The 12241-nt window shown below is 34.0% G+C and overlaps 1 protein-coding gene across 5 annotated transcripts in view; it reads right to left on the bottom strand.

The window, feature by feature from the left end:
- The window catches only part of TMEM135 (transmembrane protein 135), a 320877-nt gene that overhangs the window by 145112 nt on the left and 163524 nt on the right, over window positions 1–12241 (bottom strand). For all 5 annotated transcript variants that reach the window (XM_053900175.1, XM_019450042.2, XM_053900176.1 and 2 more), the window contains one exon: window positions 2783–2829. In XM_053900175.1, coding sequence (XP_053756150.1) covers window positions 2783–2829 — 47 coding nt within the window. The remainder of the gene's footprint in view (window positions 1–2782; window positions 2830–12241) is intronic.

Genomic DNA, 12241 nt, shown 5'->3' with positions numbered 1-12241 from the left:
AAAAAAAAAAGGCTTTACAGGTATACATGAGACAAAATATTCTACCAAGTTTTCAACCAGGACTTCTGCTTCATAGTGATAGGCATTTTTCTGAGGCAAAGTTATGACAAACATGCAAAATAATAAGACGACTGAACAAAGGAGGCAGAATCATTATGAAGAATGCCCACTAGGGTTGTACAGAGAGACTTCTTTCAAAACATCTTCAAAATATTGTACCCCAGTTCCTAACAGAATTGATTTCTGGTACACAGACTGAAAATCAAGATCGCCATGTATGAGAAAATGCGTGTAAAAAAAAAAACCAAAACTACCTCCTAAAAAAAAAACAAAAGAGCTATTCAAAAGTAAGATACTTTCACTACACATTTAAATAGCCATAATTTCAAAACTAAGAACACTGGTTTGTTTTTTAAGTAAATTCATACAATAACCATCACATCCTACATGTCATTTTTAGAAAATACTTACAGAACTATTCCTCAAGTTCCTTCTCTAAATAAATAAAACTGGCACATTTTTCTCTCTGTTGAGAAAAAATCTATTTCTATTTCCCTTTTTCCCATTTAGAGGCTAGGATAAAAAGACAAGTTGATTACTTTCTAACAAAATGTTTCCCTTATCCTCTCTTTTCCAAAGGAAGTTACTATGAATGGGGGTCAAGGAACAATATCATTTGATATTTATCTAATTTTACACAAAATTAAAATTGTTAATAAATGGAAAATTGTGACCTCAAATATCCGTACCATACACCTGAATTTTAAGAATAGAATATTCTAATGCAATTAGACTCACTAACTCCTATGTACAATATTGTTTGTTCATTGCAAACACATGCCGGAATTCAGCCAAACATGTAGCAGTGTTTTGTTTGAGTGTAGTACTTTATAAATGGTTTTTTTTTTTTTGCCATTTGCCAAACCTCTTTTGTTGAGTTATTCAAACTAACTTCTGCCAAGAACACTAGGAATTTGGTGATAGTGCTTCTTTTAGGAGAAAACAACCCCTTTCCTCAGAAAACGGAAAATGTTTATCTTGGCACTAAAACCTTGTATTGAGCCTTCTGGAAAGTATTTTAAATTGTTGTTTTTAACCTAGACTTTGTGACTGAAACAGGAAAAGGTTTCATAGCTCTACACCAAAATACATATTTATAGGGCTGATTTTCTTTCTACACCAAAAATACTACGTTGATGGCAGCAATTTTCAAGCACAATTTCCTAGGACCATGCTAAAGTTTGGGTATTATCACTATATTCAACATATGACTTGTTTTTAAACCTCAAAACTAATGACTAAGAAATGATAAATGATGATCAAATATGCTATCCTTAGATGTCATATTGGGAAGGATTGTTCCATTTAACTATGTTCTTTTAGGAATTATCACAAAAGGAAAATTTACTTGATATTGTACTTTCCTCCTATGGATGTCAACAAAAGAAAGGTTTCTACGTTTTCAGCTTTTTTATATTTTCCCCACTAAGTATGCTTTATCTTCAGACTAGATGAACATAAAGATCAACCATGTGAACTTTTTGCAATATTGTCCTACTAATAATCTGAATACAATATGAAGTTTTGGAAAATTGATGCAATGATACAGTCTTTGTCCTGAACACCTCTACCTCACCCCTAACAGTTCAAACAATTTCACAAAGACCTCTAGAGAGCTGCAATGATTTTTCAGTCACTAATAACCAACAAAAAATACTATGCACTCATTACCAATCCTTTGCAAATCAAGCCACCCTAGCCTGAAATTTGATCCCTTTTTTTTCCCTTCTATGGGCCTGGCTGTCCCTTTACAAGAGTAACAGCAGCAGTATCACTTTATAATGCATGTAAAATAGCTGATAAAGTGATAATAAGTTAAAATCATATCATTGTGCTTATCAAATATTTATTAGGGTGTTCTGGAAGAAAATTGTTTTAAAATTCTGGTATGGTTAAATTGTCTTATTTAAAGGTACCTACAAAATATATCTTATTAAAACATGTAACTGCCTTTGTTAATCAAATACAAATTTTAATTTTAAAAGTTTGGTCCTTCCTGCTGTGATTGAATTCTTCCTATATCCAGAAAAATCATGAAAAAGTGTCTTCAAATTAGTGTAATAAGAGTGAGATAAATGGAAATTACTGGTATCACTGACAGAAAGGTTATGAAGGAGTGGACTCTTCCCAGTGAAAAATCCCATCCCTGCACTGCTATGGTTATACAGCGATGGTATCCTTTTTATTGGCCTTGAAATCCTGAGCCATCCTAACACTCCTCCACAGGCCTCACAGTTTCAGTGTGAATGAGAAATATAACTCCGACATTATGGACTAACTCAATACTTTAAAGACTATGACGAATATGCTAGTTTATCCCCACAGAAAATTTAGATTAAGCTCTACCATCACTTTTCTCTCATCTAAATCTAAAATGCTGACTGTTTTACAAGGAGAGTGAAGAATATCTAAAATCAGGTCCAGAAAAAACAAAAATTCACTTGTCAGAATTTGAGACTATTAATTTACATATTCAGCTTCCCAAGATGAACCTATAAGTAGAAAGTGAAAAAAAAAACAAAAACAAATCTTCTTTCCCTCCCTCTATTCACTAAGAAGCAGTGATTTATCTCTATTCTAGAGGAAAGAAAAAAAAATACAACTCATGCCACTTGTGAGAAACAATTATTTAGGGAACAACTTTAGTTATATGGCTGATTCAAAAAACCACAAAGGACCACTATTTTTTTCCATTAAAATAAATAGGTATAACAGTACATACCTGAAAAAGAACATGTACATGGCAGCTGTGATGCAGAACAAAAGGACCTACAACAAGGAGAAAATACATTACTTGCAAAAGAGCACTGACATCATTTGTGTGTCTTTCTTTTCAAATTTTAATTCCAGTATAGTTAGCATACAGTGTTATATTAGTTTCAGGTGTACAATATAGCAATCAATTCAACACTTCCGTACAACACCCATCGCTCCTTACAAGTGCCCTCCTTAATCCCCATCACCTATTTAACCCATCCCCCCACCGACCTCCCCTCTGGTAACCATCAGTTTGTTCTCTCTAGTTAAGAGTCTGTTTCTTGATTTGTCTCCCTCTCTCTCTTGTTTTCCTTTACTCATTTGTTTTGGTTGTTTTTCTTTTGTTTTGTTTCTTAAATTCCACATGTGAGTAAAATTATATGGTATTTGTCTTTCTCTGACTGACTTATTTCGCTTACCATAATGCTCTCTAGCTCTATCCATGCCATTGCATCATTTGTATGTTATGAAGGCAAAATTCTCCCTATTAAATCTTGTGCTTGAAACAATTTAAAGATGTGCACAACTAGTCATGCATGTACCACATTCCCTGTCTTTCAAATAAACCATGTTAAGGCAATAATGAGTCTGTTCACACACACACACACACAAATGAAATTATACACATTATACAATATGTATATATATATTACAACATGTATTATGTGTACATAGACTGGGTAGAAAGGTAACATGGTTCAAGAGGAACGATGAATTTTTTTAATTATCTGTAAGAATCCCTGAAGAAGCATAAGTAACTTAAGAACAAAGACATTTGTTCATTTATATAATGAAGTCAGCAAATAAATCATAAAGCTTATTAACTATTATACCAAGATGACCAGATTTGTATTCAAATGTAAAAAATGCTTCAGTGGTCAGCCAATTATAATCAATAAGAAAAACTCCTAAAATTATAATCATCCTTTGTGGGATACAGACTAGCTGTAAAACAAAATTCCTCTAAAAGCAGGCATCCGAACACAATAAATCTAAATTTAAAAAGCTCCTCTCAAACACAACATAATAAGGTGTATGTGGAAAGAATCCAGAATCCAACTCCTGACCAAAAGCTTAGTTATGCCAACAAAGTGGATCTCCATAAGGTGTTTTAAATCACTGAAAAACAAGTTGTAAAAATGTGTTCTTGTGTTAACAGTATAAACTAAAACATGATTGTCAATGGCCTCACATCACAGATAAATGACAAATGAGCAATCTTTAACTGTAAAAGGCTTACCACAAAGTACAACAAAAATGAATATAGGACAAAATAGTGTTTTGGTACTTCCAACACAATTTCTAGTCAACTAAGAAAAGCACAGTAGTTTTGCTATTACAGTTAAGCTTGACAGGTTTGCCACCTTGGCTTAAGATAAGCATTATAAACATAATCTGATTGGCTTAGAAATCTATAAACCTGAGACCCAAAAGAAAATAGGTATCATTTACTACAAAACAAATATTTCTATTATTATATAGAAAACACATAAAATCTCCTTCTCTATATAAAATATATAAAATCTCTTTCTAATAAACACACACAAAATCTTCTGTCCTCTCTCCTTCCTTTCCTCTTTCTCTTTTCCGTTGCCTTAAAAAATACCCTATCAATGATACGTAAGGTTTATATCACTATTTTTGTAAACATAACATAAAGTGTATGGAATAACTTTCAATTACTGATTAACCAAAACCAATTAAAAATTAAAGTTCAAGTGAGTTTGTGTACTGGCCAGCCAATGACCCAGATCATGAAACTCAATTTTTAGTTCCCTATCATTCTATACCCTTTGGGCAAAGCCTTAGTTCCCAGATGTTCAAGGTTTCATTCTTTCCCTGAGCTAGTCATTTTTCCCCCTTGCAAACCTACTCACAAACCTCTCTAGAAGTGTCCCACAAATCTTTTTCACACCCTCCACCTTTCTCTAAGGAAAATTTCCTTAGTCACTTTCTCTTAAAATGTTGCTATGCTCTATCCTAATGTTCTAAACCTATTGATACTCATGTTAAACTAACATTTATCTTTGCAAATAATACACCTGAAAATGGGAAAAAGAACAATGTTAAAGATCTCAAGCTCTGGAATACAGCAGATCTGGGTTTGAGTCTAGTTGTATGTCACTTTCAATGCCTTATATAATTTCCCCTAAGACATAGATCTCTTGTCTATAAAGTGAGAATTGGAGTTCACTTTTTTATACAGTAGAGATTCAAGAGATAAAAATCTATACAAGGGGGGGGGGAACCTAAAAGATATTAATGTACAATAGATCAATTCATTTAACAGATATTTACTGAATGCCTACTATGTTCCAGAAACTGTTCTAGAACCTACAACAGTACACAAAATGGGCGAAGTCCTTACCCTAATGAAAGTTATCTTTTAGTCAGGTGAAAGAAGATATTAAAAGAAAATACTATGTTAAATAGTGATAGCAGTTTAGGAGAAAAACAAAGCAGGATAAGGAAATAAAGTGCAGGAGAATAGGGGTCGTGGTTTTATACAAAGTGGTCAAGGAAGCCAAGACTTAGTAGAGAGAGTGAGGAGATGAGGAGTAAGCAAGGGGACTGTATCAACAGAACCACTGGAAAGATTCTGATTTTTATTATGAAAGGTATTCAGTACTGTGTTAATTAAAGGTGCTAAAGAAAAGATTTAATTTTTAGTGATGTAGTGTTTTCAAAGTTTTTTAAATTAATTGTGCTAATTTATTAAACATGGTGTCTTCAAAAAAATGCTTTTCCAAATAAATGACAATCTGCAGTTAAATAAGGAAGAATATTTTCTGTTTTTCAAAATTCAGAATTTGAAGGCAAAAGGAACTTAGATAAACCTCTATGGTTTTTTTTTTTCATATCAGGAAACTAATGTCTTGAGAAGTTAAGTGATACATCCATGCTTACCCCAATAGCTGTATTTTGCATTTCCTTCGTTAAACAAATATTGGTCAAATGAGTCACTCTAGAGCTGCTCTATACAGAGAATATTTAAATACAATTTAGACCCTGAAGAAGCTTACAGATAATGACTGCTCCATTGTCCAAATCTGTAGCTGCTGTTCACATGTGGCTAGTTAAATTTTTAATACCTTTACTGAAGTAAAATTAACATATTTAAAGTACACAATTTTGTAAGTCTTGACATAGGTATATATACCTATAAAATCATCATCATAATCAAGATAACAAACACATCCATCACATCCAAAAAGTTCTTAACCTCATTCCCTTATTATCATCTTCATATCTGTAGAATCTATAGTAATGTCACCTCTTTCATTCCCAGTATTTGTAGTTTGTATCTTATTTTCTTGATCAGTCTATAGTAACTGCATTGATTTTATCAAAGAACAAACTTTTGGTTTAATTAATCTTCTCTGATGTTTTTCTGTTTTCTATTTCATTGACTTCAATTTGATCTTTATTAGTTCCTTTTTCTGTTTGCTTTAGATTTCATTTGCTTTTGTTTTCCTATTTTCTTAAAGACAGAAATTTAGGCCATTGATCTAAATTCTTTTCTTTTTTAATATCAGTATATAATGCCAAAATACCTGTTGTACATGTATTCTGATAATTTTGATAAGTTTGTTATTCATTTTTGTTTATTTAGAATACTTCTTTTAATGTATTTATCTATTAACTTATTTATTTGCAAGGGGTGGGGAGAGAGGGAAAGAGAGAATCCCAAACAGGCTCCATGCTGTCAGTACAGAGCCTGATGCAGGACTCAATCTCACAAACTGTAAGATCATAACCTGAGATGAAATCAAGAGCTCAACCGACTGAGCCACCCAGGCACCCCAATTCAGAATACTTTCTAATTCTGCTTTTGCTTACTGCTGTAATCCATGACTTAATTAGAAGTATGTTAGTTCCCAAATATTTGGGGATTTTCAGTGACTTTTCTGTTGTTAATGACTTACTTGATTCTATTATGGTCAGAAAGTACTTTATATGACTTGATTATTTCCAAATTTATCAGGACTTATTTTGTGTTCCAGAACACATCAGAATATGTTCCATATATATGGTAAGTACCCATGTGTATTTTATTTATTTTTTTAAAGTTTATTTTCTTCTTTAGTGATCTCTATACCCAACATGGGGCTTGAACTCCCAATGCTGAAATCAAGAGTCACATGTTCCTCAGACAGAGCCAGCCAGGTGCCCCTCCAACCATGTGCATTTGAAAAGAATGTGCATTCTACTTTTGCTGGGAAGAGAGTATCAATTAGGTCAAGCTGGTTGATAGTGTAGTTTAAATCTTCTGTATCCTTATTGGATAAAGGGCTAGTATCCAAAATTTATAAAGAACTAACCAAACTCCGCACCTGAAAAACAAATAATCCAGTGAAGAAATGGGCAGAAGAAATGGACACTTTTCCAAAGACAACCAGATGGCCAACAGACACATGAAATGATGCTCAACGTCACTCTTAATCAGGGAAATACAAATCAAAGACACACTCAGATACCACCTCACACCGGTCAGAGTGGCTAAAATGAACAAATGAGGAGATTATAGATGCTGGTGAAGATGTGGAGAAACGGGAACCCTCTTGCACTGTTGGTGGGAATGCAAACCAGTGCAGCTGCTCTGGAAAACAGTGTGGAGGTTCCTCAAAAAATTAAAAATATGACCATTTGACCCTATGACCCTATGACCCAGCAATAGCACTGCTAGGAATTTACCCAAGGGATACAGGAGTGCTGATGCATAGGGGCACTTGTACCCCAATGTTTATAGCAGCACTTTCAACAATAGCCAAATTATGGGAAGAGCCTAAATGTCCATCAACTGATGAATGGATAAGGAAGATGTGGTTTATATAAACAATGGAATACTACTTGGCAATGAGAAAGAATGAAATCATGCCATCTGCAGCAATGTGGATGGAACTGGAGGGTATTATGCTAAGTAAAATAAGTCAGTCAGAGAAAGACAAATACCGTATGTTTTCACTTATATGTGGATCTTGAGAAACTTAACAGAAGACCATGGGGGAAGGGAGGGGGAAAAAAGTTACAAATAGAGAGGGAGGGAGGCAAACCATAAGAGACCCTTAAATACAGAGAACAAACAGAGGGTTGATGGGGGGTGAGGGAGAGGGAAAAGTGGGTGATGGGCATTGAGGAGGGCACTTGGGATGAGCACTGGGTGTTGTATAGAAGCCAATTTGAAAATAAATTATATTTTTAAAAAATCTTCTGTATCCTTAATGATTTGTCTACTTGTTCAATCATTGAGAGAAGTTATCAAAATGTCCTGCTGTAATTGTGAAGTTGTCTCCACAATCTCTCCTTGCAATTCTATCACTTTTTCCTCAGTGTATTCTGAAGCTGTTTTTAGGAACATAAATGTTTAGCATTATGTCTACTTTATCATGATGAAATTACCTTCTTTATCTCTGATAATATTCCTTTGCTCTGAAATCTATTTTATCTGACAGTAACTCCAGATTTCTTTTAATACTATTATCCATATTTTTACTTTTAACTGATGGAGTCTTTATATTAAAAGTTCATTGTGCATAGACATCTTGTTGTTTCTTGTTCCCTCTATTCTATCTGAAAATTCTCCATCTCTTCATTGGCACAGAGTGTTTAACATGACTACTGGTAAGTCGAGAATTAAATCTATCATCTTGGTATTTATTTTTCTATTGTTTCTCATTTGTTTCCTTTTTCCTCCTTTCTACCTTTTCTGGATTATTTAAAGGACTCCAATTTTTCTCTTTTGTTGGCTTATTTTAGTGTTTGTTTTAGGGTTTACACTGTAGATCTTTAAACTGATGCAGTCTCCATTCAAGGGATATTATACCACTTAATATATAATGCAGAACTTTACAATAGTATTCTTCCATTTCTCTTCTCCTGACCTTTGTGCTACTCTTGCCATCTATCATACTTTAACCTATGTTATAAAATGGCTATATTTTAACCCTTTTCTTCAGAAATGTAGATCTAAAAATAATTCCTTTGTTTTGAAAGATATTTTTGCAGGGTGTAGACTTCTAGGTTGATAGACGGTTTCATTTCAGTAGCGGGCTCAACAAATGTCACTCTAATATCTTCTTCCAATTTGATTACCATGTGCCTTGGAGTAGTCTTCTTCATGTTTCTTGTACTAGGGCTTCATTAAATTTCTTGAACCTGTGGGTTTATAATTTTCACCAAATTTGAAAATGTTTTAGCCATAATTACATCAACTGTTTTTTCTTCCCTCCTTTTGACCTTTAGGAGCTCTAATTAACATACAGTAGGTCTCCCGAAGTTGTCCTACAAGTAATGTTCTCTTTACTTTGTAAAAAAATTCTCTTTACTCTGTGTTTCATTTTGGGTTGTTTCTACTGTTATGTCTTCAATTTACTAATATTTTCTCCTGCAATGAATGTCGACGCCATTCAGTAAATTTTCCATCTGATGCATTGTAATTATCTCTATAAGTTTGATTTATATTTTTTCCCCTATTTTCCATGTCTCTAACTTTCTGCAACTATGGAATTCAGATATAACAACTCTTTTTAATGTCCTTGCCTGCTAACTCCAACAGCTTTGCCATTTGGGTTTGGTATTAATTGACAGATTTATCTTCTCATTACAGGTTAAATTTCGTTTCTTCTTATTGCATGCCCAGTAATTCTGACTGGATATCAGACATTCTGAATTTTACCTTGGTGAGTACTGGATATTTTTGTATTCTCATAAATCGTCTTGTTTGTTCTGGGACACAGCTATTTGGAAACAGTTTGATCATTTAAGGATTTGCTCTTAAGATATTTTAGGAGGGAGTGGAGTAGTGCTCAATTTAGAGCCAATTACTCTCCATTACTGAGATAAGACCTGTATGTGTACTTTACCCAATGCCACAAGAATCTCAAGATTTTCCCATCTTTTTCCAGAAACAGACACTATTCCTGCTGCTATCTGAATGCCAAGCAATCAAGTAAGGACCTGGAATCCTTTCAAGTTGTTCTTTCCTTGGCCTAGGGCATTTCCCTCAGGTACAGGCCCTAACTGGTAAGCAGTTGAGCACTTTTCTCTCTGGTCTTCTGTTCTGTGAACTCTATCCACCATTGTTTCCTCTCGCTCTCTACTCTGTTTCTTCAACTCAGGAAGTCCTTGACTTTGTCTGAATGCCTCTTCTTTGATCCAAGCCTAGAAACTCTCGCAAGCATTAAGCTAGGGTACTCATTGTTTCCCAGGTCTGAGGGCCCTCTGCCCTTCAGTGTCTAATGTCCAGGACCTTGAGATCATTGTTTCATGTGTTTGTTTCATGTGTTGCAATTTGGTTGTTGCAGCTGTAAGAGTAAGTGCTACCTGGATCAACCCATAACTGTTATTTATTACATCAAGAACAGAAGCAGAGTGTGGTTCTTTAAATTTAAATTATTTACAATTAAATAATATTAAAATTCAGTTCCCCATTCACACTAATCATGTTTCATAGAATCCACAGCCACATGTGGTTGTGGATTCTATAACAGACAGGACAGCCACAGAATATCTCCATTACTGCAAAAAATTCTATTAGACTAATGCCTGGCCAGTGAATGGTATTTTCACTGTGAATTGTGGTAATGTTATATAGCACTTAAAATATTCTCTCTTCGGTTGTAAAGTAGACATCTGCATACATCTATTTTTATACTTTACACTTTTATGTCTAAATCAACACAAAATTTATAGTCCTACCACTTACTTTACTCATTTGTAGAAACAATACAATACCATCTCTTGCATATATGTATGGAGTAAATGAAATAACATACATAAAGCCTGAAAGAGTTACTAGTATATCAAACATGCTCAGTAAATAACTACTAACAAGAAATAATTTCTCTGTAATTCTCTTCCATTTCACAACCATTGCACAATACACTTACGAAGGATAAGGAATTTTGCAATTGCTTTTTTCACTTTAATTTTGTAACATTTTTTTAACTCAAAAAGTAATGTAGGGCATGCTACAACATGGATGAACCTCAAAACATTATTTAACTGAAAGAAGCTAGTGACCACATGTTGTATAATACCATTTATATGAATTCCAGAAAAGACAAATCTATTTACAGAAAGTAGAGTTAATGGATGTCTAGAGCTAGGGAAATGAGGGGTGACAGCAACTGTTTGCTCATGGTACAAAGTTTCTTCTGGGTGGGTGATGAAAAGTTTCTAAGATTAGATTGTAGAGATAGATGCAGAACTCTACATACTAAAACTCATGTAATTAACACTTCAAAATGGCAAATTTTATAGCATTTAAATTACATGTCAAAAACACTATTCAAATTGCTTTTTACACAGTAATGCATATACACAATAAAAACAAAACTGCAAACTAAACAACAAAAATACAAGGAAACGAAAGTTCCCTCCTATTCCAGATCTCTCATATCCTGTCTGTACATACCTCTGTACAGAGACACATATCTAATAAAGTATGTTTTATTCTTTTCTTTTAAATTTTACACACACCCATATGGAAATGCTGACATTTCTTAAAACAGTCTATGAATAGACATTTGGAGTGAAAGGAGCCAGTAAATACTGAATACCAAAGTACATTTTATAAAAAAGCGCACATAAAAAAATAAATAAATAAATAAAAAAAGGGGGGGCGCCTGGGTGGCTCAGTCGGTTAAGCGTCCGACTTCAGCTCAGGTCATGATCTCGCGGTCCGTGAGTTCAAGCCCCGCGTCGGGCTCTTGGGCTGCCGGCTCAGAGCCTGGAGCCTGTTTCCGATTCTGTGTCTCCCTCTCTCTGCCCCTCCCCCGTTCATGCTCTGTCTCTCTCTGTCTCAAAAGTAAATAAACATTAAAAAAAAAAAAAAACTTAAAAAAAAAAAAAAGCGCACTTACATCTCTTGAGGTAAATTCTTAGACCTGAATTCACTACATTAAGGCCTATCAGCATTTTTTATTTTGATGCACTCCCATCAACAGTATTGAGTGTATCTACCTCCTTACACCAGCCATTTCCCTATACCCAGAAAAACTGTTTTATCAAACTTGTTTATCCTTGCCAATCTGATGGATGAAAGAGGTGGTATCTCATATTATAGTTGCTTTTTCTATCAGTAAAACTAAGCCTCCCAGATTTATAAACCATTTTGGTTTCTGGTCGATCGGTTTCTTTTTCATATCCTTTGCCTATTTGTGGATTGTTGATCTGTTAGAAACTATTCTTATTTTTTGAAACTGCATATATTTATATAAAAACATAGAATGAATTTCATTATTATCTATTTGCACCAAGAATGGGAGTGGTTAAATAAAAGTAATCATATGAAGGAAATCTCATAATGTACTAAACCAAAAAAACATTTTAAGCCAAGAGTATACACAAAGTATAACAAATGATGTGAAACTAAAGTTCATTCAGCTGAAAAATACTGTTTTTTCTGGAATGCCTTTTTAAG

The sequence above is a fragment of the Panthera pardus genome, unplaced genomic scaffold, assembly GCF_024362965.1.
Source record: "Panthera pardus isolate Hobbes unplaced genomic scaffold, ASM2436296v1 HiC_scaffold_12, whole genome shotgun sequence".
Lineage (NCBI taxonomy): Eukaryota > Metazoa > Chordata > Mammalia > Carnivora > Felidae > Panthera > Panthera pardus.
Note: the sequence above shows the minus strand (reverse complement) of the source record. Positions and strands in the feature narration are given on the sequence as shown.